Genomic DNA, 20,554 nt, shown 5'->3' with positions numbered 1-20,554 from the left:
AAATTTAATGTTTTTTTTTTTAAATAAAAGTTTGTAAAATGTTTTGCTTGGGGCAAAATGGTGGTTCCAGCTTGGAGCTAAATGGTCGGGAAGTTTTGACAGGAGCAAAATGCGACTGAGGTATAGGCTCGCTACAATATATTTGATTTTTATGAATAAACGTATGCTGTAGGTAAACTCTATGGACAAGGAAAAAATACTGACAACACGTGAATTATTTCCAATAATTTACTAAATTATTTAACAAAACGTTTTAATACAAATCATAAATCTTTACCCTTACAGATAGAGAAAGAAAGAGATAGAGAGAGAAAGAGAGAGAGTGAAAGATAGAGATAGAAAGAGAAATAGAGAGAATGTAAGAGAAACAGAGACAGAAAGAAAGAGAAAAAGAAAGAGTGTGGGAGAGGGAGAGAAGGAGAGAGGAAGAGAGAGAGTGAGAGAGAGACAGAGTGTGTGTGTGAGAGAGCGAGAGAGAGAGAGAGAGAGAGAGATAGAGAGATAGAGAGAGCGAGAGAGAGAGAGAAAGAGAGAGAGAGAGAGAGAAAAAGTTTCACATTATTAATAAATATAAAACACAAAACATAACCTGCAAACTGGAACTATAATGTGCATAGTTCTAAGCATGTTGTTTATTGATCTTTTTTAACGCCATTCCTTGAACAGGTTTCTTCTATATTTCCCAGCGAAGACTATTTGATTTACAATGATAAGATTACAGAGTGCTATAAGAAACAAATGAAGATAAAAAACGTCGGAAATAATTTACATTATCCAGTTTGGCGAACGTGTAGGTTTTGCCTTTTTTTGATCGCTTGGTTTCGATTGCAGTTTTGATTTAGAAAGAGATTTATAATGCAGCACGTAGAGTGTTTAAGGAAGTCTTGTTTTAGACTGGTAGTATGTACTAACAAAACATACATAAAGTGTTTGACTAAATGCATTTTTACAGACCAACGAAACCACCTGTGTTTCATAATATTTTCTCCTACGTTAAACCATTTCCGTTTATATGCATGTCGTTCGTTATCGCAATCTGGATCTGTGACTATGCTTTCCGGATAGTTATACGTCCGTCACAACGGTTACCCTTTCATCACATGGAGAATGCAATAGCCGCGGAACCTGTTTCGATCGGCTTTGTATGTATTTGTGTTGCTCGATTTGTACTGATTACTTCTGTACTTTCATTTTCATCCAACACGACTGACGCAAAAGTAGTGCGTTGAGGGGCATCCAACATGGGGCACTAGTAAATTGTTACTCGTACCAAACGGATAACTTTTACTCTTCATTCAAAATAGAAAATCCACCGTTTATGTGAACTGTTTACAAATAAAAGATCATAGAAATAACAGGACATTTTTATTTGAAATATCATTTTTGTTAATAATATTCTCAATATATTACATTTGTTGTTATGGAGTTGCAAAAGAAATGATATTTATGATGAATAAAATGCGATAGTGTATGAAACCACATCAATACATAATGATATTTATTTTCTTTACCATGTATAATCGAATGGATTTTCAAACACACTTCTGTTAACCGTTAAGTCAAACCTTCTACTTGGTGCAGTTCAACATAAAATAGGATTTCTTCCTATTTAACCATTTAAAATGAAACATTAATTATTGTCTTGAAACTTCTTTCTGTAGAAAAAAAAAATCAACTAGTAAAAATATTTCATTGCCACTGTTTTGTTATTTTCTAATGATAGTGTCCAGCCATTAGAGTTGGTTGAACCTTATGGTGTGCGTATTCACACGACGACCAAAATAACGAGAGTGAACCGTACTGTTGAAACGAATCAGTTAGTGAGCTTCTTTGGCATTTATACTGTGACGATTGATGGCCATGAAAAGATAGCGAAACTTTCTTTTTATGCAATGCCTAAAAACCACCAAACTAGCTTGAAAACTAATCGACTTTGACGATGAAATAGTAAGGGGTTGTGAGTAGAAAGGTTTCACCACTGCAACAGAGTTGAGAAGAAAGACAATGTTAGAGTTTCTCCACAATCGACGTAGCTTTTACAACAGTTTTCTTTGCTCTTACATAATACACACCACGAAAAAGATAGATTAATGTAAGTATAAGTGACAGCTAACGCTACAGTTACTAATTTTTTTTGAATTTCGTATATCTCCCAATTTAACAAATATTGGGAGAATCGATGCAAAAGAAAATTTAAATCTGTGGAATAAATTAAGACATTTATATAGTTTTTCATTAAAACCCTATACATGTATTAAAACAAGGTAAATTAAAAAGAATATTGTAGAAATAAACTTATGGCAACAGGTAAATTCTTACAAAGTGTAGGGAGATTAACTGCACATTGAACTGTAACAGCACGCACTCTAGGATTCGGTATTGTTGGGCATATTATTATTAGCAAAGTGTAGCCTTTTACACACTGGTTTCTTCGGTGCTACCGCTAAGTTGTTGGCTAACGGTTACACGGCATTAACAGGGTGAAACTGTGACGGGAAGAGCAAAATTGAAAATTGACGGTTACATGAAACCGTAGACTCTGCTTCCGTGCCAAGTAAGCTCCGTTGACAGGTGTTCCCCTGATCTGATTTCTAATAATTTACAGTTAGGCAGCAGGGCAGTAAAATTTTTGGCAACATGTTCAACAAAGGCTCTAATGTGTGTATAACAATAGCAGCATCAAAAGTATAAAATATCACATATATGTTTTGGAGCAATAAATCGATCTTTTCATGAAAGCCGTGTATTAGGATTTGATCAATGTTAATGTAATTTAACAAAAATCACAACCAAATCTAATTAGACTATTTCATTCCAACCAAAATTTTTGTATAACTTTAACTTTATTTTCTATATAATTATATTTTCATTTGTTTGAACCAGTGGTCTCCAACCTTTTTAGGATCACGGACCACTTGTCTTGGAAAATACATTTGCCTCGACCCACATACATTGAAGGCATATATTTTGTAGATTTAGTTTAAAGCTTTTTGATCAAAAATATGTTTAAATATTATTCTAGACATGGCTGTCGAAAATTTAATCTTGATTGTTACAACACAATTGATCGTGCGAATAGTCATAACCTTTCTTTTCAAACTCAATTCTTTTACGGACCAATTCTGTTAACGCCACGGATTACAGGTTGGAAACCACGAGTTGGAAGTAATGGCGGAAAACATTCATAGCTTTTAATTGTGTTTTATTTTCATGAAAACACTGGTTTTCATCCGACAAAATGTCTATTAATATAAAAATCCTCTAGGTAAATGAAGTTCATATTATATGTTATTAATCACACACTTCCAACGTAACGTTACATTACATACTAATAATGCGCCGTGCATCAGTGCCCCGGCAGCCACCACACATTATCGGACGTCACACGAATTAACCTTAATTTTCAGAATTTTTACGATATGAACGAACGATATGAATTGTAGGACATTGCTTTGGGACATGATTTCGGTCCCAAATACAGTCGTATTTCGGGGGTTTTCTGTATTGAGAAATCATTCTGCTTCCTCAAGTCCTTTATTCCTTAAGTTCTTTATGTGATTAAAAAAAATTTTTCCCCCAGTAAGTTGTAATCTATAATTCGCCAGAAACCCAGGTTTCGAGTGAAAACATGATCTTAATCCGTTTCCTCTAAATCTTTATAGAAACACTTCAGCAAGGTGAGTCTGTACTGGTATTAAGTGCTTAGATAGAACAGTGTTTTAAATATATAAAGCATGTTGGAATTGAAGAAATACATTTTTTGGAAACCTAGCCATGTAATTAACCAAAATATTGTTGCACAAAGCAAAACAGACAGACGCTGATGGAGGATGAGAAGATTATGCTTGCAATTTCCATACCCTGAACCATTGACTACTAAGGATAGATCAAACATAGTCCTTTACATTTAACCCTTCCCTAGCCCTACCCCTTAACTATCTAAATTCCCCCTTTCGTGAAATTCACTCACTCAAAGAAAGACGAGCATTGGGCGTTACGGTACGTCAGTGATTAAACTGAAAAAGAAGATCATAGTCTGGACGATGAAAGTGGTAAAAGGCAACATTTATTGGTCTAGCATTGGATAAATAGTGACAGACTGCTTGTTGAAAATGGTTGGTTATAGAGAAATTAAAATTGAACCATCGATTTCCTCAGAGGTCGGACATTCCATATGTGCTTCGACTGTTAGTTATTTACATCCTTATGATTGAAAATAAATCTTTTGCACTAATGCAGCAAAAAAATATATGTTATAAATTGATTGAGAGAAATGATTGATCACTAATATGATACTGTGTTGGAAGTTTAAACAAATAAACCAACCAATATTTTTTATACTGAAACTTTTAAAATGAATCATGGTTGGTTATTGGTTGCCCACCAATGTTTGCGAACTCAACCACAAACCTTTATGAAAGGAAAGAAAGTAGCAATACTTGCAATGCCTTTTAATACGACACCTGAATAACATCAGCATATGTGCACTAGTTTTACAACACAAGGGCTGAATGTGTGCTGGTAAGATGAATGCACGAGCAAAAGCGGTGAATGCACTCGATCGTTACATCGTAGGTTTGCATAGTTCGGTCATTTAATCGTTTATTTGTCCGCACACCCATTTAGTCATCTATCTACTCGGTTGCTGGTTGCTGATGCAGCGATGCAAAACGGTTGCGAAACTAGCAGCATTTGCCGATGTGGTTGTAGGCCGTGTAATGTTGTAGAGGGCAATCAACCTGCTTCCTGCTTCTTTATATCGATGTAAATTTTTTCATCCACATTTCAGCTATGGCTTCGCACAATGGCCTTATCACATCCATTATCAATGACATGCGAAGAGTATAAAATACAATATATGTGTTTAGTGAAAAGAACCTATGTACAACTAATAAAGTTTATTCCATTATTGTATGATGATTAAAAAAAATCTAGTTATGAAAGTTATGAAACAAACTACTTTTTTCATTAATATCTTCTTCTTCTTCTTTGACTCAACAACCGATGTCGGTCAAGGCCTGCCTGTACCCACTTGTGGGCTTGACTTTCAGTGACTAATTGATTCCCCCCCATAGCAGGATAGTCAGTCCTACGTATGGCGGAGCGGTCTATTTGGGGATTGAACCCATGACGGGCATGTTGTTAATCAATATATAGTTCATTAATATAGTTTACATCAATACCATTTACTAATATTAAAGATTTTTTTATTTCTCAGGGAAGCAGGGGATCTGTTCGCTTTACGCTGCAGTCTCAAAATCAACAGGCTTTTAAAACTCTTAAACCAAATCTCGATGACGAATCTGTTACTGTACCAAACACTCGGTTTGTTCGAAGACGCACGACAACAACCTCTAGCTCTTTATCGATAGAAACTGCCGCCAAACCTTATGTAAAGAAAATAAACAGCAGGTTTGGTGATGGTCCTACAGAGTCTAAAACAAGTATCAAAAATACAGAAATATATCTTGAGGCAAAGGTCGTTAATCGCCGAGAAAAAGAAAATCCAGCACCCTCGTTACGTTCGGATAACAGGGCACAACCTGATTTCGAAAGGCGCATTGATGATAAAGGGCGAAACGAATTAAAACCTATGAAAGATGAAGTCTTTGCTTCAAAAAGAAGAGTAGCTAAGAGTGGTTCTTTTGGAGATCAGCCTTTATCAACCGATGCTAGTACTATGTTGGAGACTGATCCAGGAACGAAACGAGCGAAATCGCTAACAAACTTAAGCAAGAACTCATCGAAAGACCCTTTTATAAACTCTGAGTCACCAAGTCATAGGTCAATATTGAAAGGAAAAACTTCAAAGACATTCCGTGACATCTCCGCTAAGCGTGATGATGGTTCGTCTGAAGAGAATTATCCCGAACCATTTAAAAAGCTTTTAAAAGCTCAGTTTAATGACGAAAAATTGAAGGAAGTGTACGTGCAAAAATTAGAAAGTACAATACAGAAATCTATGCATACTTTATCTGGACGTAGGAAAAATCAATCTACTACGTTGGAAATACCGCATAACACACAAATGATAGTTATTGTCAACAAACCCGATCGAGATAGCACTCGACGTGTCGAATCCGCCGTGGTAGAAAACGGATGGCAACGTCGTACTGTTCTCCCAAAAACAATTAAACAAACGCGTAGAAATTCGCAACATTTAGTAACAAACAGTACATCTTCTGACATGATTCTACAAACCTCTACATCCTCAGAGCTAAATAATGCTCAAGAATCATCCAGGGATATGATGCAACGACTAAGTGTAAGAACACGGTACACTGCAAGTAGTGAACAATCATCTAAAGAACAAGTTGATTTTCCTGTGGAGTATTCTATCGAGGGTGTTAAGGAACAGTCTAGCAGCTCGAATGTAAAAACACCGCTCAAAACAAACAAAAGGCTTCCTAACGCAGCACAACTAGATGCACGTATGAATGTAAAAGTTTTGAGTACGACTACATCAGGACCAACCACCACTGTTAAATTAATAACACAACGACCTGTTCGATCATATACAAGAAAGCAAAATACATTGGCTTATCTTACGTCGACCACTACAGAACCTACGACTACGACTAGAAAAGCTTTTTTGCCTACACCAAGAGGAGGTGTACATCGCAAACCTACAAAAGCACCTACCGAGAATGATGTATTAAGTACATTTACAACTGCGCGTTTGGAATCTGCACCAAAAAGATCCTCTAAAATTTCACGATCGAATAGCAAGAACCAAACTGAAAATAATATCGTTTCCAATACTTCTACACAATCATCAAACTACGAACCAGGCGATGGATCTAAAAAAATGACCCTTCTGTATACCAACCCGGTAGAATACCTGCGAAGAAAATCATCCTCAACAAAAACCATTAACAAGTCTGTTATTGAAAATTCAAACTCTCTTGTGAGAATAAATAATGGAAGTTCTACTGAAGTTCAACAGCTGTCACAGAAAACTACGTCTACATCAGCGTCAAAGTCTCCAGCACTCATCAAACGTATTTCGAATAATGCGGTAAGTTCTTTGTTCAACTATCCTTCGAGAGATATGCACATAATATTGCATACATAATTTAAATGCTTTTTCCTTTTGCATTTATTTTGGCATCAGTAGTTCTAGATTAGTTTCAATTAAATTATGAAGATTTAAAAAAACTCCTCCGATTTATGTTATGTATTCCATTTTCATTTATTGTATGGTTATTAAATTTTTCATTAAATTAGCACAAAGTGTTGAATAATAGTGATAAATTTGTTTCAATTTGCAGTACAAACGACGCCCTTCATTTTCTTCAAATCGAGCTAATATAAAATCTGCAGTGTATACTCCAACAATTCCAACAGTAACAACGCTGCCGACGGTATGTATTAAATTTTACAAAGTAAATTACATTTTTTAGCAGTATTTTTAATGGTAAGAAAAGCATTTATATCTGTAGCTGGATCATGCCCTTGTACCGTAGTCGCCGTTTTCTATGTTTTTTGTCTTTCTTATAAATAGTGTAAGAACTGCTAAATCAATCAGAATACATTCCTTTTCAATATTTATATATTACTGATACATAAAATGTACTCAATATGTGGATGGTTTGCTTGTAAGATATTGTTTTTTATGCACATAAAAGTACGCACACCAGGAAGAATTTCCGAGCTTATTGCATTCATAATTCTTGTATTGATTTAGAAATCGCATGCAAATCCCTAGTTATGCGATGAGGTTCATGTCATCTTTCAGGGTTTTCCAGGAGTTGTCATAGTTGTAGGACATTTCCTTGACTCTTTCTTATGGGAAATTCGTATTGGATTTATCCAACAAGGATGCTATAGAATCCAATTCCTATTATATTAAGTTAATATCACGTAAGAAGGAGCCAATCAAGCGTCCCACAGCTATGAGAACTCCTGAAAAACCCTGTATGCATTCATTAATTCCGTGTTTGCGTACTCATGCTGGGCATATTATTGTGTCACGTTGATTAACACATGCCATCCAACAATGAATAATTGCATACGATTTTTCATCATTTCGATTGGTCATCATTCAATTTTTTTCTTTTTTTAATTGTGTTTGGCTTGTTGTAAAAATATGAAACTAGATTACAAAGATCAACATATTGAACGCCGTGTTTGGTCAAACTTTAGTATACAACATAAGAGGCAGTATCTGATCTGGACTCTACACCAAACGATCACTTAAATTGACCGATTTCCATCCCCCACCACTGCCATATTACCACTGCACTGACTAACTGCACTGAAAAGCGTAATTTAGATACTAATGTTTAATTCTGTGTAGCAAATAATAACAAATTTAAAAAACTGAATGTCTCAAAATATAGGGTTTAAAGAAGTTTCAATTATAAAAATTTTAACATTATTAAAAATAGATTTGTACAATGTTTGTAGATTGACTTAATCTTTTTGTCTAGTTTTGGTGTATAGTATTTAGTTCAATTATACATTATCTACAGCAAAATTTTAAATAATTTGGAATCAAGTCAGTTTGATACTTATTCTAAATGATTTTCGATTGATTATTAAATATTGTGCTACTATTGATCCACTTTGTAATTATCTTAAAATATAGTAAATTTAACAGGTGAGCTGAATTTTCGATACCATACCGAAGTGATTTCCAATTTTTCGATACCATTTTTGTATTACAATTTGTTATTTGCCTCAAAATAGACATCAGTTTCGGCGATCACCTCTTCATTGGTTCCCAGCGAATCTGAGAACAGGAAATAGTCACTGGGAGCCAGGTCTGGATCATACAATCAAGTGTGTGTGGAAGCAATTTGTAGCCCAATGCATTATTTTGGTAATTGTTTTCACTGATTTGTGACAACTCATTTTTGTTTTGGTCAAATGTGAGCTCCTGCGCTAGCCTTTTTGCATAGAGCTTTCTTATATGCAAATATTTATGATGTCTGTAGGATGTCAGTTTTCTCGATCAACTGCACTTTAGCCGCGGTGCGTGTGGTGCGTGCGAGTGGTTCCAAGAAACAAAATGAGCATGTATTCTCGCTCTGTTTGACCCGACCGATAATCAAAACAGATAGAGGGATAAAGCATGCTCATTTTGTTGCTAGAGCCCACGCGTCAAGTATATTCCAAGAATGTCGCGACTATCGCCGACAACAATGTCGTGACCAAGTGAGTGACCAAAAGTTGGGTGCTAAACCAAATGTCACCAAGCATGTGATTGATTCTCCAACTGTTTGAGTATCGTCACTGATCATCTCAGTTGTGTACGTGATCTGATTTGAGCTTCGTTTCAGTCATGAGTGTGGATGACTGAAACAGTGGCATTTGGCAGCACTGTTCACAGCCAGAAAAAAATCATCATTATGCTTGCGCCGGCATTAAGCTAAGCTTGTTAGTCAGAGTATCGCGTTGGACTCAAGAATTCACATGTCGTGTTCAGCATGTCATGACGCACTTTTATTGACTATCAGCAATGACATTTTGCAGCACTGGTCTGAACACTAACATTTCATCAGCATCAGCAAATTAGCACTACCACACATTTTACATTTAAGGTTTTAGGTGTCTGAATGAGTCCATTAGCGTAAATGCTATATAATGATATAAACACTACCACACATTTTACATTTACGGTTCTAGGTGTATGAATGAGTTCATTAGCGTAAACGCTATAGAATTAGATAAATAGTTATACAATTTAAATCGATGGTAGAACAAAAAATATAATGTATTACAAAACAAAACTGTAGCAAACAGTTTCAATAATTCAAGGTAAGATTTAACATCGAATTGTGTTTTTTATTGTTGTTTGATCCCTTATCGTTGTTGTAGAAACAGATAATTTAAGTATTAATAATAAACACGGATAATGAAGAATTGTAATAATTAAATCACCTCCTTGATCTGCAATACTTTCTAAATAATTTTTCACATGCTTTTCACATAATACAATATTCTGTTATGTATCAATTAACCGGTAAAGTACCTTTAGTGGTGGTATTGCCGATAATGGAGATACTATAATATGTTCCATGCGATAGAGTATAAATTAACAAGTTATTTATCGTAGCATGAATTGTTCATTAGTTTTTACGAATGGTTTAGAAGATAAATGATATCATTTTGTAAGACAGCGATATAAGGTAGCAATACATGACGTAAATTCATTATTGTGTGTAATTCTGGGTATTCGGGTGCAGTAAAAAAGTGTATTTCTTCATAAATTTGTTGTGTTTAATAATATAAATAGTTGTGTTTGGGAAGATAAAACATGTTGCATTTATGACATGTCAATATGTTATAATATACAGGTTGTCCCCGAGATACGCTATCAACACTAGGTTTACTGACGTCTCTTATTAACCTATCTCTACGGACACTCGTCAATTTGACGGGGGGATAAAAATACGTATCTGTTGACAGTCTGAGAGAGAAATCGTGTTTAATCATGTTTAATCATTCGTATTTGATTGCATTTAAGGCCTAAGTGAGTGCATTTTTCATAACAAGACCCCGTATTTGACGGATTATTAAAATTAAAAAATTCGACCAAAAGGTAATTTATTTTGCATTTGACAATTGCTGTGTCAAATCAGTACAATTTGCTCAAAGAGCTGTCAAATTAAGTAAGCCGCGTATCTCCGAATCCGCGTATAAGAGGTATCGCGTATCTTGGGGACTACCTGTACATATATTTTTCTTAACACTTTGAATTCAATAAAACATATCTGTACAGCTAGAAATTGTACTACTATTGATAACTTTTAATTCAATTCATAATAGGTTTATATCTAATAGTATGATCCCTTACTTACAGGTAAAAGTTATTGCCGGTGATCAAACTTTGCAAAAGCCTGCTAACTTCAGCACAAAACTGCCAAGCCGCATTGCTAGCTTATCTTCCCACTCTACCACCACCGCTGCACTAGCTAATGAAATCGATGTCTACGACGATATCGATAATCAAAGCGCTATGAAACAAAACCATCAATTTGATAGGGAAGAAACCGAAGAATACATCGGAAACGATCTTGAGTCAAGAGGAGTACAATTGAAAGTGTTATCAAATGAACGTCTTCCTAAGATATCTGTAGTTGGCGTAAAGAAAACATCAGGAGGCACCGAAAAACAGATCGTTCCAGTTTCATCCGGCTTGACACAAAGCCGCATAGACATTGACACACCGAGTCACCGGGTGCAGGATGTCCCTTCCGCTGTCACCGTGTCGATATTCAGCGCTCTATCCGAGATCCTTTCGCAACCAACCGAAAGTTTACATTTTTTGTCCTCCAGCACCGATGCACCAACTTCTGCATCTCTATCTGCAACAAGCACCACTTCATCTTCAACCACTACAACCACCACCACAACCACAACCACCACCACAACCACCACTACCACTACGACCACTCCTCCACCTCCTCAATCACCAGAACCGTCACTATTTTCAAGTAAATCCAACGACAAGGTACTGGAATTGGTTGGCAACAGTTCTGCCATTGCTTCTGACGTATTGCCCATGCGACTGGAGAATACGTTTGTACATACTAGCTATCTGGAATCCAACGATAACCCGAATGTAAATAAACCTGATCTAACCAATGCAAGCACACAGATCGCGGAGGGACCTGAGACGAAAAGGCAAAACATGTCGGCAAGTTCCCGAAAGACTGCATCGACACAGTCTTTATGGACTGGACTAGCCGAGCAGAAAGAAACGAACAGCTATGATAGTGACCATTATGCAGAATATGATATCGAAAATAGAATTCTCTTAGAAGAAGCTCCTTTTGGAGAAGACAGAACGATAGGCAGTACAATTGGTGACTCTTTTCTTCCGATTGCTTCTGATCTTCCCACATCATCGTTCGAGACCCATGTTATAGAGGACAATGCTGATGCTGATGTTGTTCCTTTGTCCATTACACAGAAACCGTTGATGCCTGCTGCAGAAACGGAAGCGATGGAGACTTCGACATCGACATCTACACTGTACACTAATTATGTGACTGAAGGACAGGATATCACGGAGTCTGCTACCTACTACTCAACCCCTACTACCATTTCTACTGAAATGAATTCTAATATCGCTACTACCATCAACGATGTAGGCTATTTAGAGTCGGGATACAATTTAACCGCTTCTAATAATGATGCCACACTAATAAACGCCGTTTCTTCTACTGCAAATCCATCATCATTTGATTCAGAAAATATTACAATAACTCCTGATTACAGCTATCAGCCTTTCTTGGCTGATAGTTCTAAACAAAATACCTCTGCTTCTGAACAGCCGACATCCACATTTCCACCTACATCTACGATTAGTAATTTTAACGGCTTCCCGCATCCTACTACAATTTTATCAGATACTAATATTGGAATTGAATCATCCGATCAGTCCAATCAATCTGCTTCGACATTCTTAGCTTACCTTAACCATGATTCAAAAACTAGCAACATCAATATTGAAATAGATCCACGCCATCCTACTACTAGTCCTCTTGACCTAGCCACTGAATTGCCTGCCAAAATTGTGAACAGTACACCATTCATCATTACTCCCATCACCTCAAATGCTTCCACCACTGGTTCGAAACAGACGAGCTCAACCGCATACGTTACGTCACCACCAACGACCGTAAGTAAGACACTTTACTCTTTTCCACCTGTTTCCGATGTCACATCTCGCCCATCTCCTTCCGATCTGCTGGCTCGGCTCGGGTTTGCGAAATCTCTCGAAACTACCACTGACGAGTACCGACCGAGATTCAAAATGCGCATACCAGTCTCGCCAATTGGTTTTTATGATACAGTCCCAGACTTGAGAGTGGAATCGTCTGTCAATAGATCTTTGCTTTCGTTTCCGACTATGACACTTTCGAGCACACCTGTACCTACTACTGCAAAACTAGATGCTTCTACTGTTCCTGTTTTATTCACAACCGCACTTCCTATGATAAACATAACTTACCCGGTCAGCAAACGATCTCCAGGAATTGTGGTCTACGGCATTCTTCCAAACAATACCGTTATACGACGAGTGATTGGTGGGGACGATGAGGATGTACACACAACCACAGAAAATGTACGGATCGTTTATGGAATTTTCCCGAATGGCACCTTGGTGAGACGCTATCCAAACGGTACAATAGTACCCGAGGTGAAACGCCAAAGTCTCGTGGAAGTTACCAACATAGATCCAAGTGAACTACGCAACCCGAATAGTGCCATCTATCGCACGTCAGAACTTCCGCCATTGTTCAAATCATTGAGCCTCCCTCCTGCCTATAGCACAGCCTCTACTACTATTACTACTAGCACCAATCATACTGCCAGCACATCCATTACGAAGGGCTCCGTGGTATCAAGCACCACTGCTCTACCTACTTCTAGAATTACTTTTTCCACCACAATGAACAAATCCACGGTACTTGAAACATATTTTTGAATCTCCTTTCCATGTATAATGAATTGCTGAATGCGTAGAATTTCTCAAACGCTAGTTCTTGCAAACCCTTTTAACAGTATTTTGAGCATATATCATACATCATGATTCAATTTTATTTAAATACGATAAACATAATGTTGTACGGTATAATTGCGTTTTGGACCGGTAAACAATTACAAAAATGTATCTCGAAATGTACCGCTGCTATGCTGGAACATATTTTTTATACATTTCGAACATTACGATCTGCTTACATTTGGGTATCATGCATGATTTGGGTTCTGTTGACTGTACTCTTCTGTAGTTTATTTCTTATCTATCCCACTCTTCTGTTTCTCGTCTATCGCTATATTTCTTCTGCTGAGCATAATTTTTTTATTTAAGCAACAATTAAAACATTCGCTTTGGCATGTATTTTTAGATATATTTTGCTTTCTTGTGATAAGTGACGGAGTGTTACTAGATATTAATGTAGTGTTGTATTAAATTCAACAGGGTACGACAACTATTATTGAAATATTGCGCAAGTACAATGAGGACAATCAGTTGGATGCGAAGGTAAAATCAGAGAACGTCTTTAGTTTAGCAGCAGGCAAGATAAAATTATCAAACAAAACGCCTACAATCAGTAATTCAACTGATATTACATTGATGGGAAATTCAAATGTAAGTGCAAATTTAATAGCCACATGTAGCAACTACTGATATTTTGTTTGTGGGGTCTGTTTTTTCAGCAGGAGGAAAATATACGCGAGGACGTGAGAGTTTCGCGACCTAATGCTCCCGATATAGTGTATCGGTGGAAACCTATGATAGCATCGAGTACTCTGGCTAGCGAAAACGAATTTATTCCTACAACAAGTATGCCAAAAGGCACGGCAGGATCAGCTACACCGAGCGTATCCGAAAATACAGTTCCAGATATGATGGGAATTGGTAAAGACCATGTTAGTAACGAAGCTTCATTAACTACGCAAGGTAGTTCCAACAGACAAAGAAATGACTTTACATTAAAGAAAAATACTGCTATGAATGCTGTGCATGAAGATCCGTCATCATTTTCTGGACTAAGCTTTAGTTCAACCTCCACTCTGCCTAATATGGATGAAACTACTCTTACGCCCATCGAGTGGACCGGGATCCCTTCGACTGTTCAAATCACGAAACCTGTAACACAATCATCCAGCACAATTATTTCCACTATAAGTAGAACAACAACTCTTCCGACAACAACAACGATTAACTATGCTTCTAGCATTTCCCACACTACACCCAAGCTAAGCACCACAACATCTATGTTAACTAGCATACCGTTTTCATTCACAAATATGCCACGTAAACCAACAACTACGGTGCGCCCTATCACAACACAAAGAACCCGTACAACAACATTCTCGGATGCTGAGGATTTAGCATTCTTGGTAAGAAAAAACGGAAGAGATTATTACACCAAATGACAGATAAATATGATCGGAAAACAACTGATAATACATTTTACTCCTACAGCGGCAACTAGCAAGATTCCTGAACGGAGGACAGTCATCTTCGAACAGTCAGAGAAAAACAACAAAAAAGACCACTACTACCTCAATAAAACCGACTACAACAACTGCTAGCAGTACCACTACTACCACAACTACAACCACTATAAGCACAACTACACCGAAAACAACCACAACAACACCGAAACCAACGACAACACCGAGCTTAAGCACGGTCATCATTGACAACGATGATCCAGCCTTTCTAAATGATGTGGTAGGTTCGTTTTTTTGGTAGTGAAGCAGTGAATCTTATCTCAAATTTTACTTTTTAGCGTAAATTGCCCAACTTTGCTACGCCAAATCCTCTTGTCGATACACCCCTGGCTAATAGAATACTTCAATTGGCAATACAAAGAGATCCCAAAAGTATTGCACGATTACCACTGAAAACTGAAAATGAGTTTCCATCCATCGAAAAGCTTCGCACTGAAAATCATTCCAAAGAAATTTCCAAACCGACCACATTGTCTCCGGAGGAAATGGAGAAAACAAAAAAGCAGCTGAATCGTGAGGTACAGCAGTATAACAATGATTTGAAACTTCTTTCAAATCTACTGGGAAGACCCATTACCGAAAAAGATATACCAAATCTTACCAAGCAGCTGGGAACAGGTGGGTCAGGACCGTTATTTGCCAACACTGGACTATCCGCCATGAGAACTACGACTTCAGCACCAACAACAATAAGAACAACAATCTCGAATAAAGTTCGTCGTCCGACCTCTACAGCAGATGCTGAGCTGTTGAAGCAACTGCTTCTTACGCAGCAAGAGCAACACAACAGCAGTCCAGCCGTAATTGAGAGCCCAGACTTTTATGGCAAAACTAATGAAGCAATTTTGGCCGCAGTTCTAAAGCAACGTGGTATAGGTCCGTCAAACACGAATGGAGATATCGAAGACATTTTGGCGCAAATAACTCCAAATGTTCAGACGGCTACATTACCTTCAAAAATTATCACAACTTCCCGAACCACTCCGAGACGCACTCGTCCCCCGCAACCACCACCTTTACGATCACAAAGCCCAATTCTAGACGGTTTGAGCTGGCTATGGCGTGAATGGCAAGCGACTGCTCCACAATCACGCAATCGAGTTCCTAGCCCTGGGGCTATTGTCACTAATGTTCGATCTGGAACATTTGGATTGAGCGGTGGCGGTGGAGGGCTGAGAGGCAGGACCACGTCTTTAACGCAATCGTACGGAGATGAGGGACTAGATCCGGATGCGGTACGAAATTTCCTTCGTAAGGGACTGAAAAGCGATTATATTGGTCTATTAAAGTGAAACTTCTCTCATTGCAGAAACCAATCAACCCAAGTGTGACTGAAGAACCTGCATCCTTGTTTGGCGGGTTTGGCATAAATCCCGGAGGCCAACTGTTGAATGCAGCAATCGGCGTAACTCGTGCTGTATCGCAGTTCCTAGGTGTGGCGCTACAGGTATGTCCAAGATTTTTTGGAATCTTAAAAAAAAGACTATCTATGAAACAATGATAACTAGCCGTAAACTTCCTACTCTTAATAATTGTTTCATGTTCTATTCCTTATATACAGGGTGCGGCTAAATCGTTTACTTCCGCATTTCGCCCACAGCCAGCCGCTGGTGAACCATTGGATGACCTAAGCTACTATCGTTCCAGCGGAAGATAAACGCTTCAGCTTTCCCGACAATCTAGTTGATTGGCTTCAAAACCGATACCCTCTGATTTACAGGCGAGGATTGACACGATCAACCCGCTGCCAGTAAAGCTTTCCAAATGCCGGTGGCAATCCCCAGGGCCTGCCATTGGAACTTTGTTAGGGATGCAACAAACAGTGCGAACAAATTTACTCTACCCATATGTATAGCAGTGGTGCGTAGGTAGAATAATCGCATTATATGAACTATTGCGATTGACAAAAATATCATCGCACACACAGCAATATTGATGAATAGAGTATAGTTGAAATTATAGCAAAACACTCAATTTTGCTGCATTCATATTTTTTTCAAAATCAACAGCTTGCGCCGGTGATGCCGGAGGAACGGAAAGTTTATGAAAATCAGTGCCGGCCGGAACGTGTTAAGCAGTTTGCAAACTAAGCGGTCGTGTGGGCCCTCTAGGTCTCAAGGGGCGCGGAGAAAAAGAACACACCCGGCTCACAAGTAAATTTGCTTCGCAGTCCTTCCTCAACAAATTTCACGCTCGACAACTCAGAAAGACCTACATTGACCACTTAAGGGTTTCTCTTGTGTTAATCCGCTACTGCTAATGTAAATAATTTCCAAATCCTACTCTTAAAATTCAATTAGCAGCACTCGAACATTGCAGTTGCTACTTCCTGTGAATATTACTAAAATAGTTTCAGTAAAGGAAACTGACGGAAAGGAAAATAGAGGTAAAGTTTAAAGCCTAAACTTGGTAAATAAACAAAACTTAGTGAGCTAATACTTGATAAGACTGTATCATCTCAACATTAAAGTTACTTTTTTGCTGTGTGTAGATGTTATTTATTTTTATTTCTGTTCTGAACAGGGAACTTTGTAAGAAGTCATAAGGATATACATTTGAAGATAATGAAAACATTAGATTAATCAATTTCGTGAATTCGAGATATAATACTGATATATATATATATATATATATATATATATATATATATATATATATATATATATATATATATATATATATATATATATATATATATTAGCTATTAAACTATTAAACTATAGCTATTAAACTTGCTGGCAATTTGCTCAATCGCTGAACTCTACAGATATTTATAGAAAAAGGAAAAATATGGCATGGGAACAACATAATGGTAAATATAGTGCCATTTCCGTGGATACTATACGGAGATAGGCAAGATAGTTAGAAGAATAAAATTTGATTAAATCATGTAATCTGCTTACTCGTCTAAAATAATGTATATAAATCAAATGAAAACATCGTATTAAAACATGTGTAAAGAGAAAAGATACTTTGAGAAAAATGTGTTTTTCGAGTGAATCTGAAGAACATACTTTTATATTAATTTGTACGTTTCTTATTTATAGATAGTATAAATACTAGTAATGGACTATTGGAGCGCACCAACAGCTGATTTATTGGGTATTTACCGGTCGATTCGGACGTCCGATTCCTCTGATGAAAGATTGTAAGGCTACCGACAATATGTTTCAGTGCCCGTACGGTTTCGGACCCTACAGGTCAAGCTATTAAATCAAGTTTCAATACTGTTAGTATTTTACTCAAACTTCTTCTTATATTTGGCGTCTAACGCGGACATGCCGGCCTATACAAGCTTTCGAGACTTTATTCAGTAGCACGCATCCGAATAGTCAGTCCTTGCTACAGAGAGAAGGTCTACTCTAGACTGGAACCCACGACGGGCATTTTTTTAATTCAAACTAGTTGACGACTGTACGACTGGACCGCCCTTTAAGTACGTTCCGATTGCCGACCCCCTTGATAATTTTTTTGATATTTTAGAAAAAATAGTTATTTTACTTTGGATTTAACAAAATGTAAAAACAATTTGCCAATTTGATACCAATTTTATTTCCGTTCAAATTTGTTTTTTTTTTTGTTTTTCGTACGTCTATAACAAGCGAATGGAATTTTACCTTTGGATAATTTTGGTAGGGGTTTTCTTTTATGAACTTGTATCATCAACCATTGATTAACGGTTTCCTCTGTTTTCAAACTTCTTTCTATTTCCTTATGTATTTCCTTGACAATACTTCTTGCTGTGTATAGTATTATCTTTATGCATACCTATTCACCAGACTAGCTTACTACGTACTAGTAATCGAATGTTATATCTTAGTTGTAGTGTCCCGTGGTAGGTATGGGCAAAACGATTCTTTTCACCGAACGCGAACGAACTAGTTCGCTCACCAAAAACAACCGAACGCGAACGACGATTCTTTCGTTCTTTGTTTCATGGGGTTTTTATTCACAAAAAACGCTCGTTATCTTTTTCATTTACCCACTATAGACGCATACTGTAGCCAAAGAAGTACTCATTCTGCGGTTGAAACCAATAATTTAAAAACATTTAACACTCGGCTGTCTGGTCAACACAATCCATCGCAAAACCGACCAAAAACTAGCATGTAAAAAACTAATACGAGCAAAAATGTCTCCTGCATATATTGTACCCCATGCCTTATACACACTCAAGGATTTTATCAAAAAAAAACTACTTAAATATGGATCAACATGATGAGCGCAATCAATTCAGTTCAGTTCATTCGCGAACAATGACTAATCCGTTTGAACGGGCTCGATCTATTGAATTGTATAGGTATAATTTCCATACCAACAGAACACAGATCAAACACAAATGAGCCAGTTCGAACGCGTTCGATGAATTCAATTGTGTAGGTACGATTTATACACCAACAGAACACAGATCGAACACTAACGGATTAGATCGAACGCGTTCGATGAATTCAGTTGTGTAGGTACGATTTACACACCAACAGAACACATATCGAACACTAACGGATCAGATCGAACGCGTTCGATGAATTCAGTTGTGTAGGTACGATTTACACACCAACAGAACACAGATCGAACACAAATGAGCCAGTTCGAACGCGTTCGATGAATTCAGTCGTATAGATACGATTTCCACACCAACAGCACACGTATCGAACACTGCTGGACAAATTCGACGGCGTTCGAGGAATTGAGTTCTATGGGTACGATTTCAACACCAACAGGGTACATTTTGATCTCTGACGACCCGTTCGCACGGTGCGAGAAAAAGCGAGAAAGCAATATGATTTTGCACGTTTCATTACCACATTTATGTGTGCCGTCGAACACTGACCGGAACGTTCGAACGCGTTCGGTGTAGTCAGTTTCTTCCAAAAGTCCTGGTCGTTCTTTTTGTTAAGAACCTCGTTCGTTCGTGCACTTTACCGAACTGTTCGAACGGTACGATTCTCGTTCATTTTACACATGCCTATCCCATGGTATAGTCATCAATTCGAACGACTCAATAACATGCCCGTCATGGGTTCAAGCCCGCTTCGCAAAGCGATCAAAAACTTCTCAATCTCCCGCTCAATTTAGTTAGAGAGCAAGAACCAATAATGATAAAGCGAGTTGAAACGATGGGGAAGATGGGAAAGGAGAGGAGAAAGAGAACGTGGGTGTGAACTATGTGCAGGTCAGTTCCACGCACATATGTAGTTCGTGACTTAGGTATACAACTAGATAGTAGATTAACTCTTCAAGATCATTATGAGTTATGTATTTCAAAAGTCTTTGTCTTACGTGTTAAAAAGGACTTTAGTGATCCATATACCTTAAAATCCTTATATTGGGCTTTGGTTAGGCCTGTTCTATAGTTTGCTTGAATAATATGGATACCAACTCAAAAATACAGGCTAGAATCAATCCAAAGAAAATTCTCAAACGTCCTTTGGTACCGTCTGAATTGGTCTCTTGACGCTAATTATCCCTGCTACCGTACAAGGTGCCAGTTAAATGAAAAACAAAAAAAGGTTTAGGATGGTATTAGTCTAGAAAAGGAACCTGTTACACGGTAGAACACGATGGGGCGATCCCG

General features: G+C 37.6%; 1 protein-coding gene across 6 annotated transcripts in view; it reads left to right on the top strand.

Annotated features, from left to right (window-relative positions):
- LOC120900338 (mucin-3A-like) overlaps positions 1–17,587 on the top strand; it is a 40,804-nt gene extending 23,217 nt beyond the window's left edge. For 2 of the 6 annotated variants that reach the window (XM_040307196.1, XM_040307195.1), the window contains 9 exons: positions 5,219–7,018; positions 7,272–7,364; positions 10,808–13,420; positions 13,937–14,107; positions 14,176–14,862; positions 14,948–15,199; positions 15,258–16,214; positions 16,289–16,426; positions 16,541–17,587. In XM_040307196.1, coding sequence (XP_040163130.1) covers positions 5,219–7,018; positions 7,272–7,364; positions 10,808–13,420; positions 13,937–14,107; positions 14,176–14,862; positions 14,948–15,199; positions 15,258–16,214; positions 16,289–16,426; positions 16,541–16,636 — 6,807 coding nt within the window. In that variant the 3' untranslated portion in view covers positions 16,637–17,587. The remainder of the gene's footprint in view (positions 1–5,218; positions 7,019–7,271; positions 7,365–10,807; positions 13,421–13,936; positions 14,108–14,175; positions 14,863–14,947; positions 15,200–15,257; positions 16,215–16,288; positions 16,427–16,540) is intronic. The other 4 variants (XM_040307201.1, XM_040307200.1, XM_040307199.1 and 1 more) reach the window with 4 other exon arrangements.
- The last annotated feature ends 2,967 nt before the right edge of the window (positions 17,588–20,554 follow it).

This window comes from Anopheles arabiensis, chromosome 3 (genome assembly GCF_016920715.1).
Source record: "Anopheles arabiensis isolate DONGOLA chromosome 3, AaraD3, whole genome shotgun sequence".
NCBI classification, from domain to species: Eukaryota; Metazoa; Arthropoda; class Insecta; order Diptera; family Culicidae; genus Anopheles; species Anopheles arabiensis.
This window is presented reverse-complemented; position numbering and strand designations above follow the sequence as displayed.